The following is an 11,698-nucleotide window of genomic DNA, read 5'->3' as shown; positions in this document are numbered from 1 at the left end:
CCCTCGCCTTCTCTGCCCCCCCCCTCCCTTTAGTCTCTCCTGCCCCTGAAAAGCTTCTCCTCCCCAAGACCCGGCACATCCCCCCCCCCAATCCTTTCAATCTGCCCCCACCTCCTGCTCCCCTTGCAAGGTGCGTCCTCCCTCTGCGCACCGCTCGCCCCCACCAAGCGCTCCCGGCTGCTCTCCCTCCTGGCACGGATCGGGGCAGCCCCGCGGCTGGGCGAGGCGCGCCCGGGGGCTGTCGGAGCGCTGCGCAGGTGAGCCGCGCCCCAGCCTGGCGCAGCGAGTCCCAGCCGCTGCTCCCCGGGGCCAGACGCGAGCCGGTCCCCGCGGCGCAGCGCGCCGGCCCGGGGCAGAGCAAGCTCTGCGCTCGCTGCAAACGCCTCGGTACCCCGCTCCCGGGATCCCTGGCTCTGGGCAGAGCCGAGCGCTCCAGCGGAGACCCAGGCAAGGCTGGGCCGGCCTCCCTTCTCCCATTGGTCTGGGGCAGCCCTGGAGGGCGGGGACTGCCGAGCCGGTATTAAAAATCACATGGCCGCCCTCCGAAAAGAGGCAGTAGCTCATGGAGTGTCTGAGTTGCAAACAGTGCAGCGGGGTAGGGAGCTTGGGATTGGTTTGCTGATTCCCCCTGGCCACTGGATTTTACACTCTTTTATGTATATCCATCCCCAGCTTAAATCCACCGCCAGGTAAGGAGCACTTTATTTTAACCTACATCTTTCGGTAGTGAAGTCTGCAACACAGTCACCTCTGAAATGCCACCCTCGAATGTTTGTGCCTAAGGGGTACCGGGGTGTGTGTGTGGGGGGGAATCAGACTATATGTGTGTGTTTTACTATCAGGGTTATTGATTGCACTTTTCTGCATAGTCATATGAAGGGAGAGCTTCACCATTTCTCATACACCCTACAAACAGTCTAATTAATCTCACTAGTGCAAATAATTAGCTAGGTATGCTTGGAACACTTGAGCATCTGTTTGTGCTCATTTTTTTTTTTTCGAGTCACCAGCTGCCACTGAAGGATGTTGTATTTTGGGGGAGGGTTGGCAGTTAGCATCAAAACTCTCCTTTCCTCTGTAGGGTGCATCCTTTTCTTTTTGCCTATTATTCCAGGGATTCTAGAACAGAGGGAAAAGATCAAAGCACACAGAATTACAGAGTTTAGAACATTATTTTTTAAAAAAATTTTAAAAAATCTATCACCTCTTGCACAACACCAGGACACTTATTCATAACACTGCACATCGACTGTAGTCTATGAAAGATGCATCAAAGCAACTTGTGGAATTCTTTCTTAATGGGTCTGGCAAAAAGAAGAAGTAAGAAAAAAAGCCATTGTGGTTTGAGTGACTGTGGAGAGATTGCGTCATTTTAACTTGATTCATGACCGTTAAAAAAAAAACACATATAGGAAATGGCAGACTTATTTGTGGCTGTATTGTACAAGCGTTTCCATTTTAACCAGGCAAGTGCTTCACATGAACTTTGGAGATTGTCTGTAGACAGTAATTGCCGAACACACTTGAAGTCTATTCTGGGTGTTAAAAAGATGTGTTCACTGCCACATCTCTACTCATCAGGCTGTATCTAGTTATGTATACTTTTCTGTGTTCTCTGCCTTACCTTTACACTTGTTTGCTTTTCCATCCTGCTGGCCAGCACATCAACTACACCCCCTGGTGATGAATATTTCATTTGTAGTTACTTTGTCATCATCTAGAAATATCCTGAGATCTGCAAAGGAGCAGGATCTCAGATGACAGTGCCACTTATCTTTCCCCTTTTTCTCTGTACGCTCTTTCCTGCATTTCTTTTCTCAAATGTCTTCATTGTTTTATTAAAGAAAATCTGTCATGATCCAAGCTAGTTTAGCATTAAATACAGAATATGCCTCAAATCCCCTAGCCAAAGCAAGTAGGGAAATGAGGAGAGGCTGGGCTAACAACTTTTAAATAATATATGGGACTGGGGAAAGGTCACTGAGCCTTTACACCTGAAGATCTCTGACCAATAAAATGAGAGAGCATGGGCTTTTGGTTTTGCTATATATCTTGGCAGTCTTCTGTTTACTGAAGAGGGAGGAAGGTAGCAGTTGTGCTCACTTAGCAACATGTGCCCTGCACACACAACGCAGGGTAATGTGGCGTCAGCTTGGGAATAACTGCCCGGATCGCTCATTAGCAATCTCTCTCTCAACTCTTGTAACATCTCTATCTGTGATCAGTCTGAAACTCTCCTGCACGTTTCTCTTCCACTCGCTCAGTGCAAATTACAGCCATCGGATGTCATTATTTTTCCTTAGGAGCTCTTAGAGATTTTGTTGTTGAATCAGTGTTTGTCCAGAAATGCTTCATTAATAGTGAAGTCCCCTTCTATTCCCCCTTTCCAAGCCTCCCCTTGCAACATTTGAAATTCTGATCTATCTCACTGTAGTGAATCTGTACACGTGCCAGCAACTGGTTTTAGTACTTCCCTACAGTGAAAACAGTGTTGTTTTTCTGTGGAGAGATAATGGGGTGAATAACATAAGATAATTTAGTTTATGTCTGACTACATGTCATTATGCAATTCTCCCTCTTCCTCCCCCCTCCTCCCCGTGAGGGCTGTAAGTTTCGTCTGCTCTTTGTACTCAGTGATAACATGAGAATCTTTGGAAAAATTAAACTTGTATTCCAACGGAGCAGCAGGTGGATTATCAAAGGAAGGCATCATATCAGATTTTTAGCCCAGCTGTGTGTATTTTTAGCTTTGTACACACTTTTTGTGTCGGGCCTGACCCTGTATTCCTTGCAGTCCCCAAACTCCCACTGCAGCCAACTGGAAGAGTTTAGGATGCACAAGCTTCAGATCCCAACACTGGTGGATCTATTTGATCCCCCCGCCCCACATACACAGGGTCCTGATCCTTGAAGTCAATGGGAATTTTGCCACCTACTTGACTGGGGGCAGGATCAGGCCCCTTGTGTTTCACCAGCTGTGAGTCTGATTGCTGAAGTATTGCAGCCCCCCTCCCCCCCCCGTATCCTAGCTACTCAAAGCACACACAAGGATGAGAGGCAATTTGTGCTGTTAAAAGACCGTAGACAGCTATCCTATGACCAGCACTGTAACATGTGGTGTGTGCCAGAGTTCCCCCAAGGCTGCATTTCAATGTTTCAGGAATATTTAAGCCAAAGTAGGTGCAGTTTTTGCTTCCAAAGGCGTAACACGTGCAGTGGCACAACTATTAACTAATAATACTGTGCAGATGTACAGTAGGTGGAACAAATGCTATCATTAGCAATGGAAATATGACAACGGTAGGTGCCTATCGCTATTTTCAGGGTTCTAAATATGGCAAGCTATTTGTAGGAACCTGGCATTCTGGTTTCTGTGATTTGTGGCATTCAAACAAATGTCTTGGGGTCAAAAAAAATTTTTTTTTGGTAGAAAGTTGCACATTCAGATCCCTCAGATTTCACAGCTGGTCCCTCCCCAGGCCCCTTCCCCCTTGAAATCCAAGAGACAATGCAGAAAAATGACTAAATTAGTTCTAAGGCTACATATTTCCATCAACTTGGAGCAAAACCTGCTTAGAACATGGAAGTTCAACATGATCATGCTTTTAGGATGTGGTTTATAATAGTGATTAAGCTGCAAACCAATGCAATGATTTTGAAATGAGCTCTTCTTTTTCGTGAAACATATAAATAGTAATTTGGCTTTTCCACTTGTATTTGGTTTTTGATGCATTTTCAAGCCAAGAGAAAATATCTCAAACTGAATGTTAGATGCATTCCTTTGCTTTAGAGAGCTATATATTGGCAGGAATGAGAATCTCCGTTCTTATCACCCTTCCCCCACATTAAAAAAAAAACATACAAAGGGAACTTTACACAATGCAAACAAAATATTCAGACAGGTGTAAGCTTAACAGCACCATATCATCTTTATACATTAATAAGAAAACTACATTCAAACTGGGTATTTTGAAAGCTGCCAAAATGTATCACGCACTGCAGAAGTCACAGATGACTAATCTCAGGAAATATGTGTTGGGCCACATTTCTTGTAGAGTAATTTAAAGTAAGTGTGTGTGTGTGTGTGTGTGTGTGTGTGTGTGTGTTTAAAGCAAACCACCATAAAGTAGCTCTTCGGGAAGAAATGTCTTATGCACATCTATAAAGGTCACTTATTCTTTTTGCTTGTCACCTGCTGTTTTCTTACACACATCTGCTTACCTATGTCCTTGTGATGCAGCTGCGAGGTGTAGGGGACGGAGGAATTAAGAGATCATATGCTGAACTCTAGAGATTCCAAATCTGTCTAGGATTTTAACCCTGTTATTGGACCAGCGGTAGTTCCTATCCACAGTATTACTTTTTAACCTTGCTCTACTCAGGTCAGGAAGAACAGCTAGAGTGTGTGCAAACTATTTCACATGCAGAAGTCTTATTCTTTGGTTGACACAATTGTGCCAGTTCTTAGAAATGAGTCAGATTAATTTTGTTAATATCCATTAACAAAAGACACCTTAGTGTACTCTTCCACTAATGTGATTGGTACTTGGATCTCCTGCTGTGGCAAACCCATTATTTTAAAATCAGTTATGACTTTCTTTTTCCCTTTGGTCGTGTGTGTGCAGGGGGGATTATTACAATTCATGCATTTTGCCTCCTCTGCAGTATTTCAATTAAATCTCCTGGAATACAGTAGGTGACTTAATGGATGATGCGCTTGTTAAAAGCAAACACTGGGTCTAAGCCAGACCTCCATGAAATGAGTTTGGTGCCCTCCAGTCTCAGCAAACACATCTTGTATCCAGTATGCTAAGCCCTAACCATTGACATTCACAACACCAGGGAAACTCAGGACCATTTTCCTTTTGAAGGCAGAATCCCCTTTATCTCCAGAGAGAAAATTGCCTTGTAGCCACCATCAAAGGCATCACAGAGATGTTAGGCCACTCCTGCGTCTGTTAAAGCCATTTACCAAGAACTTGAGCGGGAGCAGGATGGGGCCTCATTTGGTTTGTGTGATGATTTCCTACTGTGAATTTAATGATTGTATGGATCCCATCAAATTGCTGTGGCTTTGGTTTAAATAGTTGCCCAACGTAGTCTGTATGGCTTTATTCCTATAGCTGGCAAAGACTGCACAACTTTTGCTTTAATGGACTAGTAAAGGGCTAAATTCTGCACAAGTGTAATTTAATGGAAGTTAGTGGAGTATCACTAGAGCTAAATTTGGCCCAAGGAGCATATGACCCTCATAATGCACTTGTTCCTTGAATTAACGCACACCTGTATCTTGGCTGGAATAGACCCTGAAACACAGACTTCTATGTCATTGTAAATCAACTTGAGACTTGAACAGACATGCATGTGTTCAAGCTAATTCACCATTCCAAAGTAAACCAAAGGTGCAGGTGTATGTATTAGATAGATACGTGTATTTTCTGCTTTTAAGTGAATATTTCTTTAAGATATGTTCACTTTAGTGCTTGCTACAGAAAGAGTGATGACTTCTTTGCATTAACGATGTCAGTTTTGTCGATCCATAACCATAAACAGAGAATCTCTGTGCCCCAGGACAATTCCGTGAATAGAAGTGAATAGATTGAAAAATGAACCGTGTGGATTTGGAGACTGGGGTCTTTATATAGCTTTGATTCATTGTTCTGTCCCTTTGAGTTCTAACATGCAGTTTGTCTTTCTCTTGCAGACCATGTGCTCTCCATGACGGATGTTCGATTGCTAAGCTAACGCTGCATGTCAGAAGACTCTCCTTGGTAGAGCCAAGGGTTGTTGGAAACTCCAACCTAGCCCTCTTATTTTTTTCTGTGTGTGTGTTCCTCTAGAACTTTCAAACCTGTTTCTCCAAAGGGTTTTGCAGAAACTCAGACTGTTTTCTAAAGCAGAAGCACCTCCGTCCACAGCAGTAGTGATGGGCAGCGTGCGAACCAACCGCTATAGCATCGTTTCCTCAGAAGAGGATGGCATGAAGCTGGCAACCATGGCAGTTGCCAATGGCTTTGGGAACGGGAAGAGCAAGGTACACACTAGGCAGCAGTGCAGGAGCCGCTTCGTCAAGAAAGACGGACACTGCAACGTCCAATTCATTAATGTGGGCGAGAAAGGACAACGTTACCTGGCAGACATCTTTACCACCTGCGTGGATATTCGCTGGAGGTGGATGCTAGTTATCTTCTGCCTGGCTTTCATCCTTTCCTGGCTTTTTTTTGGCTGTGTGTTTTGGCTGATTGCTCTGTTGCATGGGGATCTGGAGGAGTCAACAAACTACAAACCTTGTGTCTCCAATGTGAACAGCTTCACTGCAGCCTTCCTCTTCTCCATCGAAACTCAGACAACGATTGGGTATGGTTTTAGGTGCGTCACGGACGAGTGCCCCATTGCAGTCTTCATGGTGGTTTTCCAGTCTATCGTAGGCTGCATCATTGATGCCTTCATCATTGGGGCTGTCATGGCAAAGATGGCTAAACCAAAAAAGAGAAACGAAACTCTAGTCTTCAGTCACAATGCTGTTGTGGGCCTGAGGGATGGGAAGCTGTGTTTAATGTGGCGTGTTGGAAACCTACGGAAAAGCCATTTGGTAGAGGCACACGTGAGAGCCCAGCTTCTTAAATCCAGGGTCACCTCCGAAGGAGAATACATCCCCTTGGACCAAATAGATATCAACGTTGGGTTTGATAGTGGGATAGACCGCATATTCCTGGTCTCCCCAATTACAATAGTCCATGAAATAGATGAACAAAGTCCCTTGTATGACTACAGTAAGCAAGACATGGACAATGCAGACTTTGAAATTGTAGTAATATTAGAGGGCATGGTGGAAGCTACCGCCATGACTACCCAGTGCCGTAGTTCATATCTGGCAAACGAAATCCTCTGGGGCCACCGTTATGAGCCTGTGCTCTTTGAAGAGAAAAACTACTACAAAGTGGACTACTCTAGGTTCCACAAAACGTACGAAGTGCCCAACACACCCCTTTGTAGTGCCAGAGACTTAGCAGAAAAGAAATACATTCTCTCTAATGCAAATTCCTTTTGCTACGAGAATGAAGTGGCCCTCACCAGCAAAGAAGAGGACGAGAGTGACAATGGGGTGCCTGAAAGCATGAGCACAGACACCCTCCCAGACATGGACCATCATAACCAAGCTGGGGTGCCACTAGAACCTAGGCCATTGAGGCGGGAATCGGAAATATGACTGACTGACTTTTTCTCTGTTATCTTTTGGTTTAAAAGAAAAATACGTCGGTCAAAGGCACAGTGAGCTGAGAGTTGGCCCAAAGCCGTTTTCAGACGATGGTACTGTTGAAGAAAGGCGTGAAGACAAGCGGTCCTGAGGAAACTAAGCCAGTTTTAGGGCTGTCTTTAGAGGAGAGAGAGCTGAAAATGAACTCTAAACACGAAGCACTAAACAATGTCTAAGCATGACCAGAAGGCACATATATATTGTAGAATAAATTATGTATATATTTTTTTACAAAACTTGAACTTGCAGGCGAGCTTTGGTTGGGTTATTTTTTTTTTTTTTCAACTTTTTCCAGAATGCTTCTCTCTAGGGAACAAGAATGTTTTTAATGGCATAACAAAGGCAAGAATCTGCCTTATTATTATTATTATTATTGTTATTATTTTAAGAAAGCTGCTGCTAACTACATGGACACAAATTGTAATTTTTTTGTGGCGGTGTAGTTTTTTCTTTTGTGTAATTTAAAAAAAAAAATGTCAACATTGAATTTTGTGGGTTGAAAAGCTCGTGATCACACTTCAAAGAGGCCAATGCGGCTGTATAGTCTGAACTTCGTTTGAGGCCAGTAGTTTGATAGCTAGAATCAATTTTTCTCTCTTTTCAGTTACATAAGGGGCATTATGTAACATAAGGCCAATTGGTAGCCTCCAGCAAAATTTTTTTTCAGGCGGGGATGGGAGGGAGCTGAGTTTAATTCTCTATCTAAAAATTAAGTTGAAACTACCTAAATGGATACCAAAGAAAATGCACAGTTTTGCACAGGGGAGTTTATTTAAATGAAACAGGCTGCTTTAAACAAACAAAATTTGAACCTCAGACTTTTTTTTTTAAAGGGCCTCATTTCGCACCTTATTCAGAAAATAGAGGGTAAGACTCAGATCTAAGTAAGCAAGACATTTTTCCCCCCTCTGTGGGAAAACGAGCTCCCTTTCTTTCTTTTTATAAGAAGGAAAAGAGGGGGAGGGGGGGAAGCAAACATCTGTTCTTTCCTGTTTAGCAAAACACCAGCAGGGCTGCAGCAGAAGGTCAAGTGTTGTTCTACACACATTCCAAAACTGCTTCTAGAACTTAGAGGGCCCTTTTAGAGCTGACCCAGCGTTCTGAGAACTGAGCCATCAGACATGCTGCAGGCGGTCATTACATTTCCAGTTAAACTAGGCTAAGAGCCATGCAAAGCTGCTGATCTGCGCTAGGCTAACTCGGCTGGAGCAGGCATTTAGGCGTAGGTGAGGCGAGCAACACATAAATCCCTGGGGAGGAGGAGGAGAGGGAAAAAAGGGAGGGAAGTTGTAACAGAGCAATCTGAAAGAGCATAGGGATGTGAACGTTTTGGAAAAATGCTTCCCTTTGGCGGGGCACAGGTGTCAGACCAGGTGTAATAGTGTGCTCTGGATCATTTGAAAAAGGATTATTTGCAGATAATACTGTAAAAGAGTTCCCTCTCCCACCTCCTTTTTACCTGTAAACATCGACTGGGCTATCTGTGGATGAAATATGTCATCAGGCCTTGTGACCTTTTGTAAAGCCATGGCTCTAATGGTATTTTGGCCCCCTTGCCAAGAATGCTTTAATATTTTCTGTGCCTCTAAGATCAAGCATATAACTTAGCTGTACTTGAAGGTTCCTTGCCTGTGAATCTGCCTCAAGGAATAGGGAATGGTGGAGGTGGGGACAATAGATTCTAGTCAACTCTTTTACAGTATTGACTCACTGTATGCCATTAAAAAACAGCTTGTTCTAGGTCTAATGTCTTCTGCAAATGGACATCTGTGAAGGCCTCTGGCCCCTTACAGCCCTGCCTGAAGGAAATGCCTGCAATGACAAGGTGGTTTCTGATACAATGGTATTTACAGTAACCTGAGTAGGTGGGTTCTAAAACTGTGGAAATTTTACATTGTAAAGGTAGCTCTGGATATTCTAAAGAGGGCAGATGTAATTTAAATACAAGTTCTAAAACTATTTATGGGGGGGATGGGGGAAGGGAATTAAACCCACACGGCAACTTGAACACAGTTCTGGGTCATAGCCAGTGAATGCAACTGAACGCTACTTGTGCTGCTATTGTGATATTCTTGTAAAGGAAAACAACTAAACCAAAGAGTATTCAGTGAAATGTAAAACAAATGAAGATGCAATGGGGGAAGGAAGGAAATGGGGGAATGAGATGGAGAAAAGGGAACCTTTTCCCTAATTAGATCACTCCAAAATATACAGTGCCCCACTTAGGAGACTTGAAAAATCTGAGCAAGGGACAGGAGATAAGGGAAAATAAAAAGCTTCAGTTTGTTTCTTTAAGAAAAAATAAACAAAACAAAAAAAAGGAAAAAATCTGAAATTTCTGGTGCACAGTTTTTTTCGAGTCACAGTTTTTCAGAAATGTTTTTAAAATGTACATTTTATAAAGTTTATCAAGTATTTTCATATTTAAAGCCAAATGTAAATAGAAGTCTGTAAAGGAGAAGAAGAAAAATGAAAAATGAAATAAATCCGTAGGAAGTATAAATTCAGTTTAGCAGTTTCTGCTAGCTAGTACCTAGATGCTACCGGTTAGCATGGTTTTAGCAAACACTTGCAAGCCTTATAGGGTTCCTAATGCTATGAACTTCTGTTATTTATTTAAGCATGGACTTTTAATTTGAAAATATTTTCTAGTTACTGGCGTTTTTAAAAGTTACAAGCTTTCAGATTGCTAGTCTTGTTGAGAGTGGATACTTAGGTAATTCATTGCACTCTCTGCTGGATTTATTTTATTTTTAAATAACCCTTTGTCTCTACCGACTGAATCTAGCATTGCAGATTTGCACTCAGCCTCTGGCTTGTGAAAGCTGCTAGGAAAGAGACCTGACCTGCAATGTATATTTCATGGTACCCGCCCCACCCCTTGTTCATATCTCAAATGGTTTAAATACATTTCTGAACATGCCTTGGTAAGCCTAATACAGGTCAAACTATTGTAGGGTTGGTTAATTTTTTTTTTTTTTTTTTTTTTAAGGCGTGCATAGTGACTGACAGTGTTCATACTTAGTGATACTGGGCCAAATTAATCCCACATTTGTGGCCTGATCCAAATGCCTGTTGAAGCAGATGGGAGTCTTTCCATTGGCTTTACAAGTTTTGGATCTGGTCCTTAGTCTATGGCATGACCCCAAGGATGAAGTTGGCTCAGTGTCTTTAGTGTCTGGCACAGGTGGTTTTATGTATCTTGCTTGGGGAGTTGGGGAGGATTTAGTTATTTCTGCCCTTCCCTGAAAATACTTGAATAAGACTTAATGTCTGAAACATAATACCGCCTACAATGACAAAAGGCATTTGTGAGACAGGTTGGGCTGTGTTGTTTCTCTCCTCTGTCTCTTAGGTGCAACTTGTTTTTCGGATAAGTAGCAAGGGTGGAAATCACTACATTTTAGTTGTGTTTAATGATACATTCTCCCAATCATGACAAATTTCTGTGGTGTTAACTTAGCACTTGTTCTCTTTTGGCAAAGACAAAGGGTTTGTATGTTTTTATCTGGTCTCTTAGGTCCTTTTTTTTTCCATATTGGATTACAAGGTAAAACCGAGAAGTACTGTAATGTCTTTAAACTATGGCTGCTCTTGACCATTTTAAGGCAGAAGGGAGCTGCAGAGTCGCCGTCCCACCGCCAACCAGAAATTTATTTTGCAATGACTCTTGGTCTGCAGCTGTTGTAAGGTGAACAATCGAGACATTTGACAATTGTCCATTACTATTTTCCTGTTTGCAGCCTTTTTGTATCAAAGTCTTCCTAATGTACTGCACAAATCATGGATTGTACAGATTTTTATATATTATGTCTTATTTTATTATTTCTAAATAATAATAATAAAAAAAACAACAACGATCTTCTGTCTGTATCTTCTGCGTGTGGAGGGGGGGGGGGGTCAGAACATCACTTTTTAACAGTATTGCAGTAGTACCTGCAGCCAAGATAGGGGACCCTCTGAAGTGCCTCCCACAGGAACACATGCTAAGAGACAGCCCCTTCCCTCAAAAGCTTGTAATATTAGTAGACAAAGGGTAAGAGGACAGGTGATATTGTTCTCATTTTGCAGATTAGGGACTGACGCACAGAGCCTCATTGTCTCCTATGGCAATTTACACCAGATGAGGATCTGCCCCAGAGTGATTAAGTGACTTTCTTAAAGTCACCCAGGAAGACTGTGATAGAACTGAGAATTAAACTCAACCCTTCAGAGTTCTACTCCAGAGCCTTAACTCCATGACCAGTGCTTAATTTGTAATGAAATTGGTGTCGGGCCTCAAGCAATTAGGTGCCTTGACTCAAGCTATTTTTTTACTTTCATAACTGATGCATCAAGCCCAGAGGTGCTGGGGCTATGAACTACCAACTCTAGAGGTGCCGGGGCTCGGCCCTGGCAAACTCCGGCACAAATTAAGCATTGCACATGACTATCCTTCTT

General features: G+C 42.8%; 1 protein-coding gene across 1 annotated transcript; it reads left to right on the top strand.

Annotated features, from left to right (window-relative positions):
* Positions 1–581: 581 nt before the first annotated feature.
* KCNJ2 (potassium inwardly rectifying channel subfamily J member 2) lies at positions 582–11,118 on the top strand. The gene is made up of 2 exons (XM_054048440.1): positions 582–689; positions 5,705–11,118. The coding sequence occupies exon 2, from the start codon at positions 5,927–5,929 to the stop codon at positions 7,208–7,210; it is 1,284 nt and encodes a 427-aa protein (XP_053904415.1). The 5' UTR covers positions 582–689; positions 5,705–5,926; the 3' UTR covers positions 7,211–11,118.
* The last annotated feature ends 580 nt before the right edge of the window (positions 11,119–11,698 follow it).

The sequence above is a fragment of the Malaclemys terrapin genome, chromosome 13 (assembly GCF_027887155.1).
Source record: "Malaclemys terrapin pileata isolate rMalTer1 chromosome 13, rMalTer1.hap1, whole genome shotgun sequence".
Lineage (NCBI taxonomy): Eukaryota > Metazoa > Chordata > Testudines > Emydidae > Malaclemys > Malaclemys terrapin.
This window is presented reverse-complemented; position numbering and strand designations above follow the sequence as displayed.

What these genes read in the sequence shown, in the direction of transcription:
- KCNJ2 (XM_054048440.1), top strand. Translation starts at nt 5,927, where the DNA reads ATGGGCAGCGTGCGAACCAACCGCTATAGCATCGTTTCCTCAGAAGAG.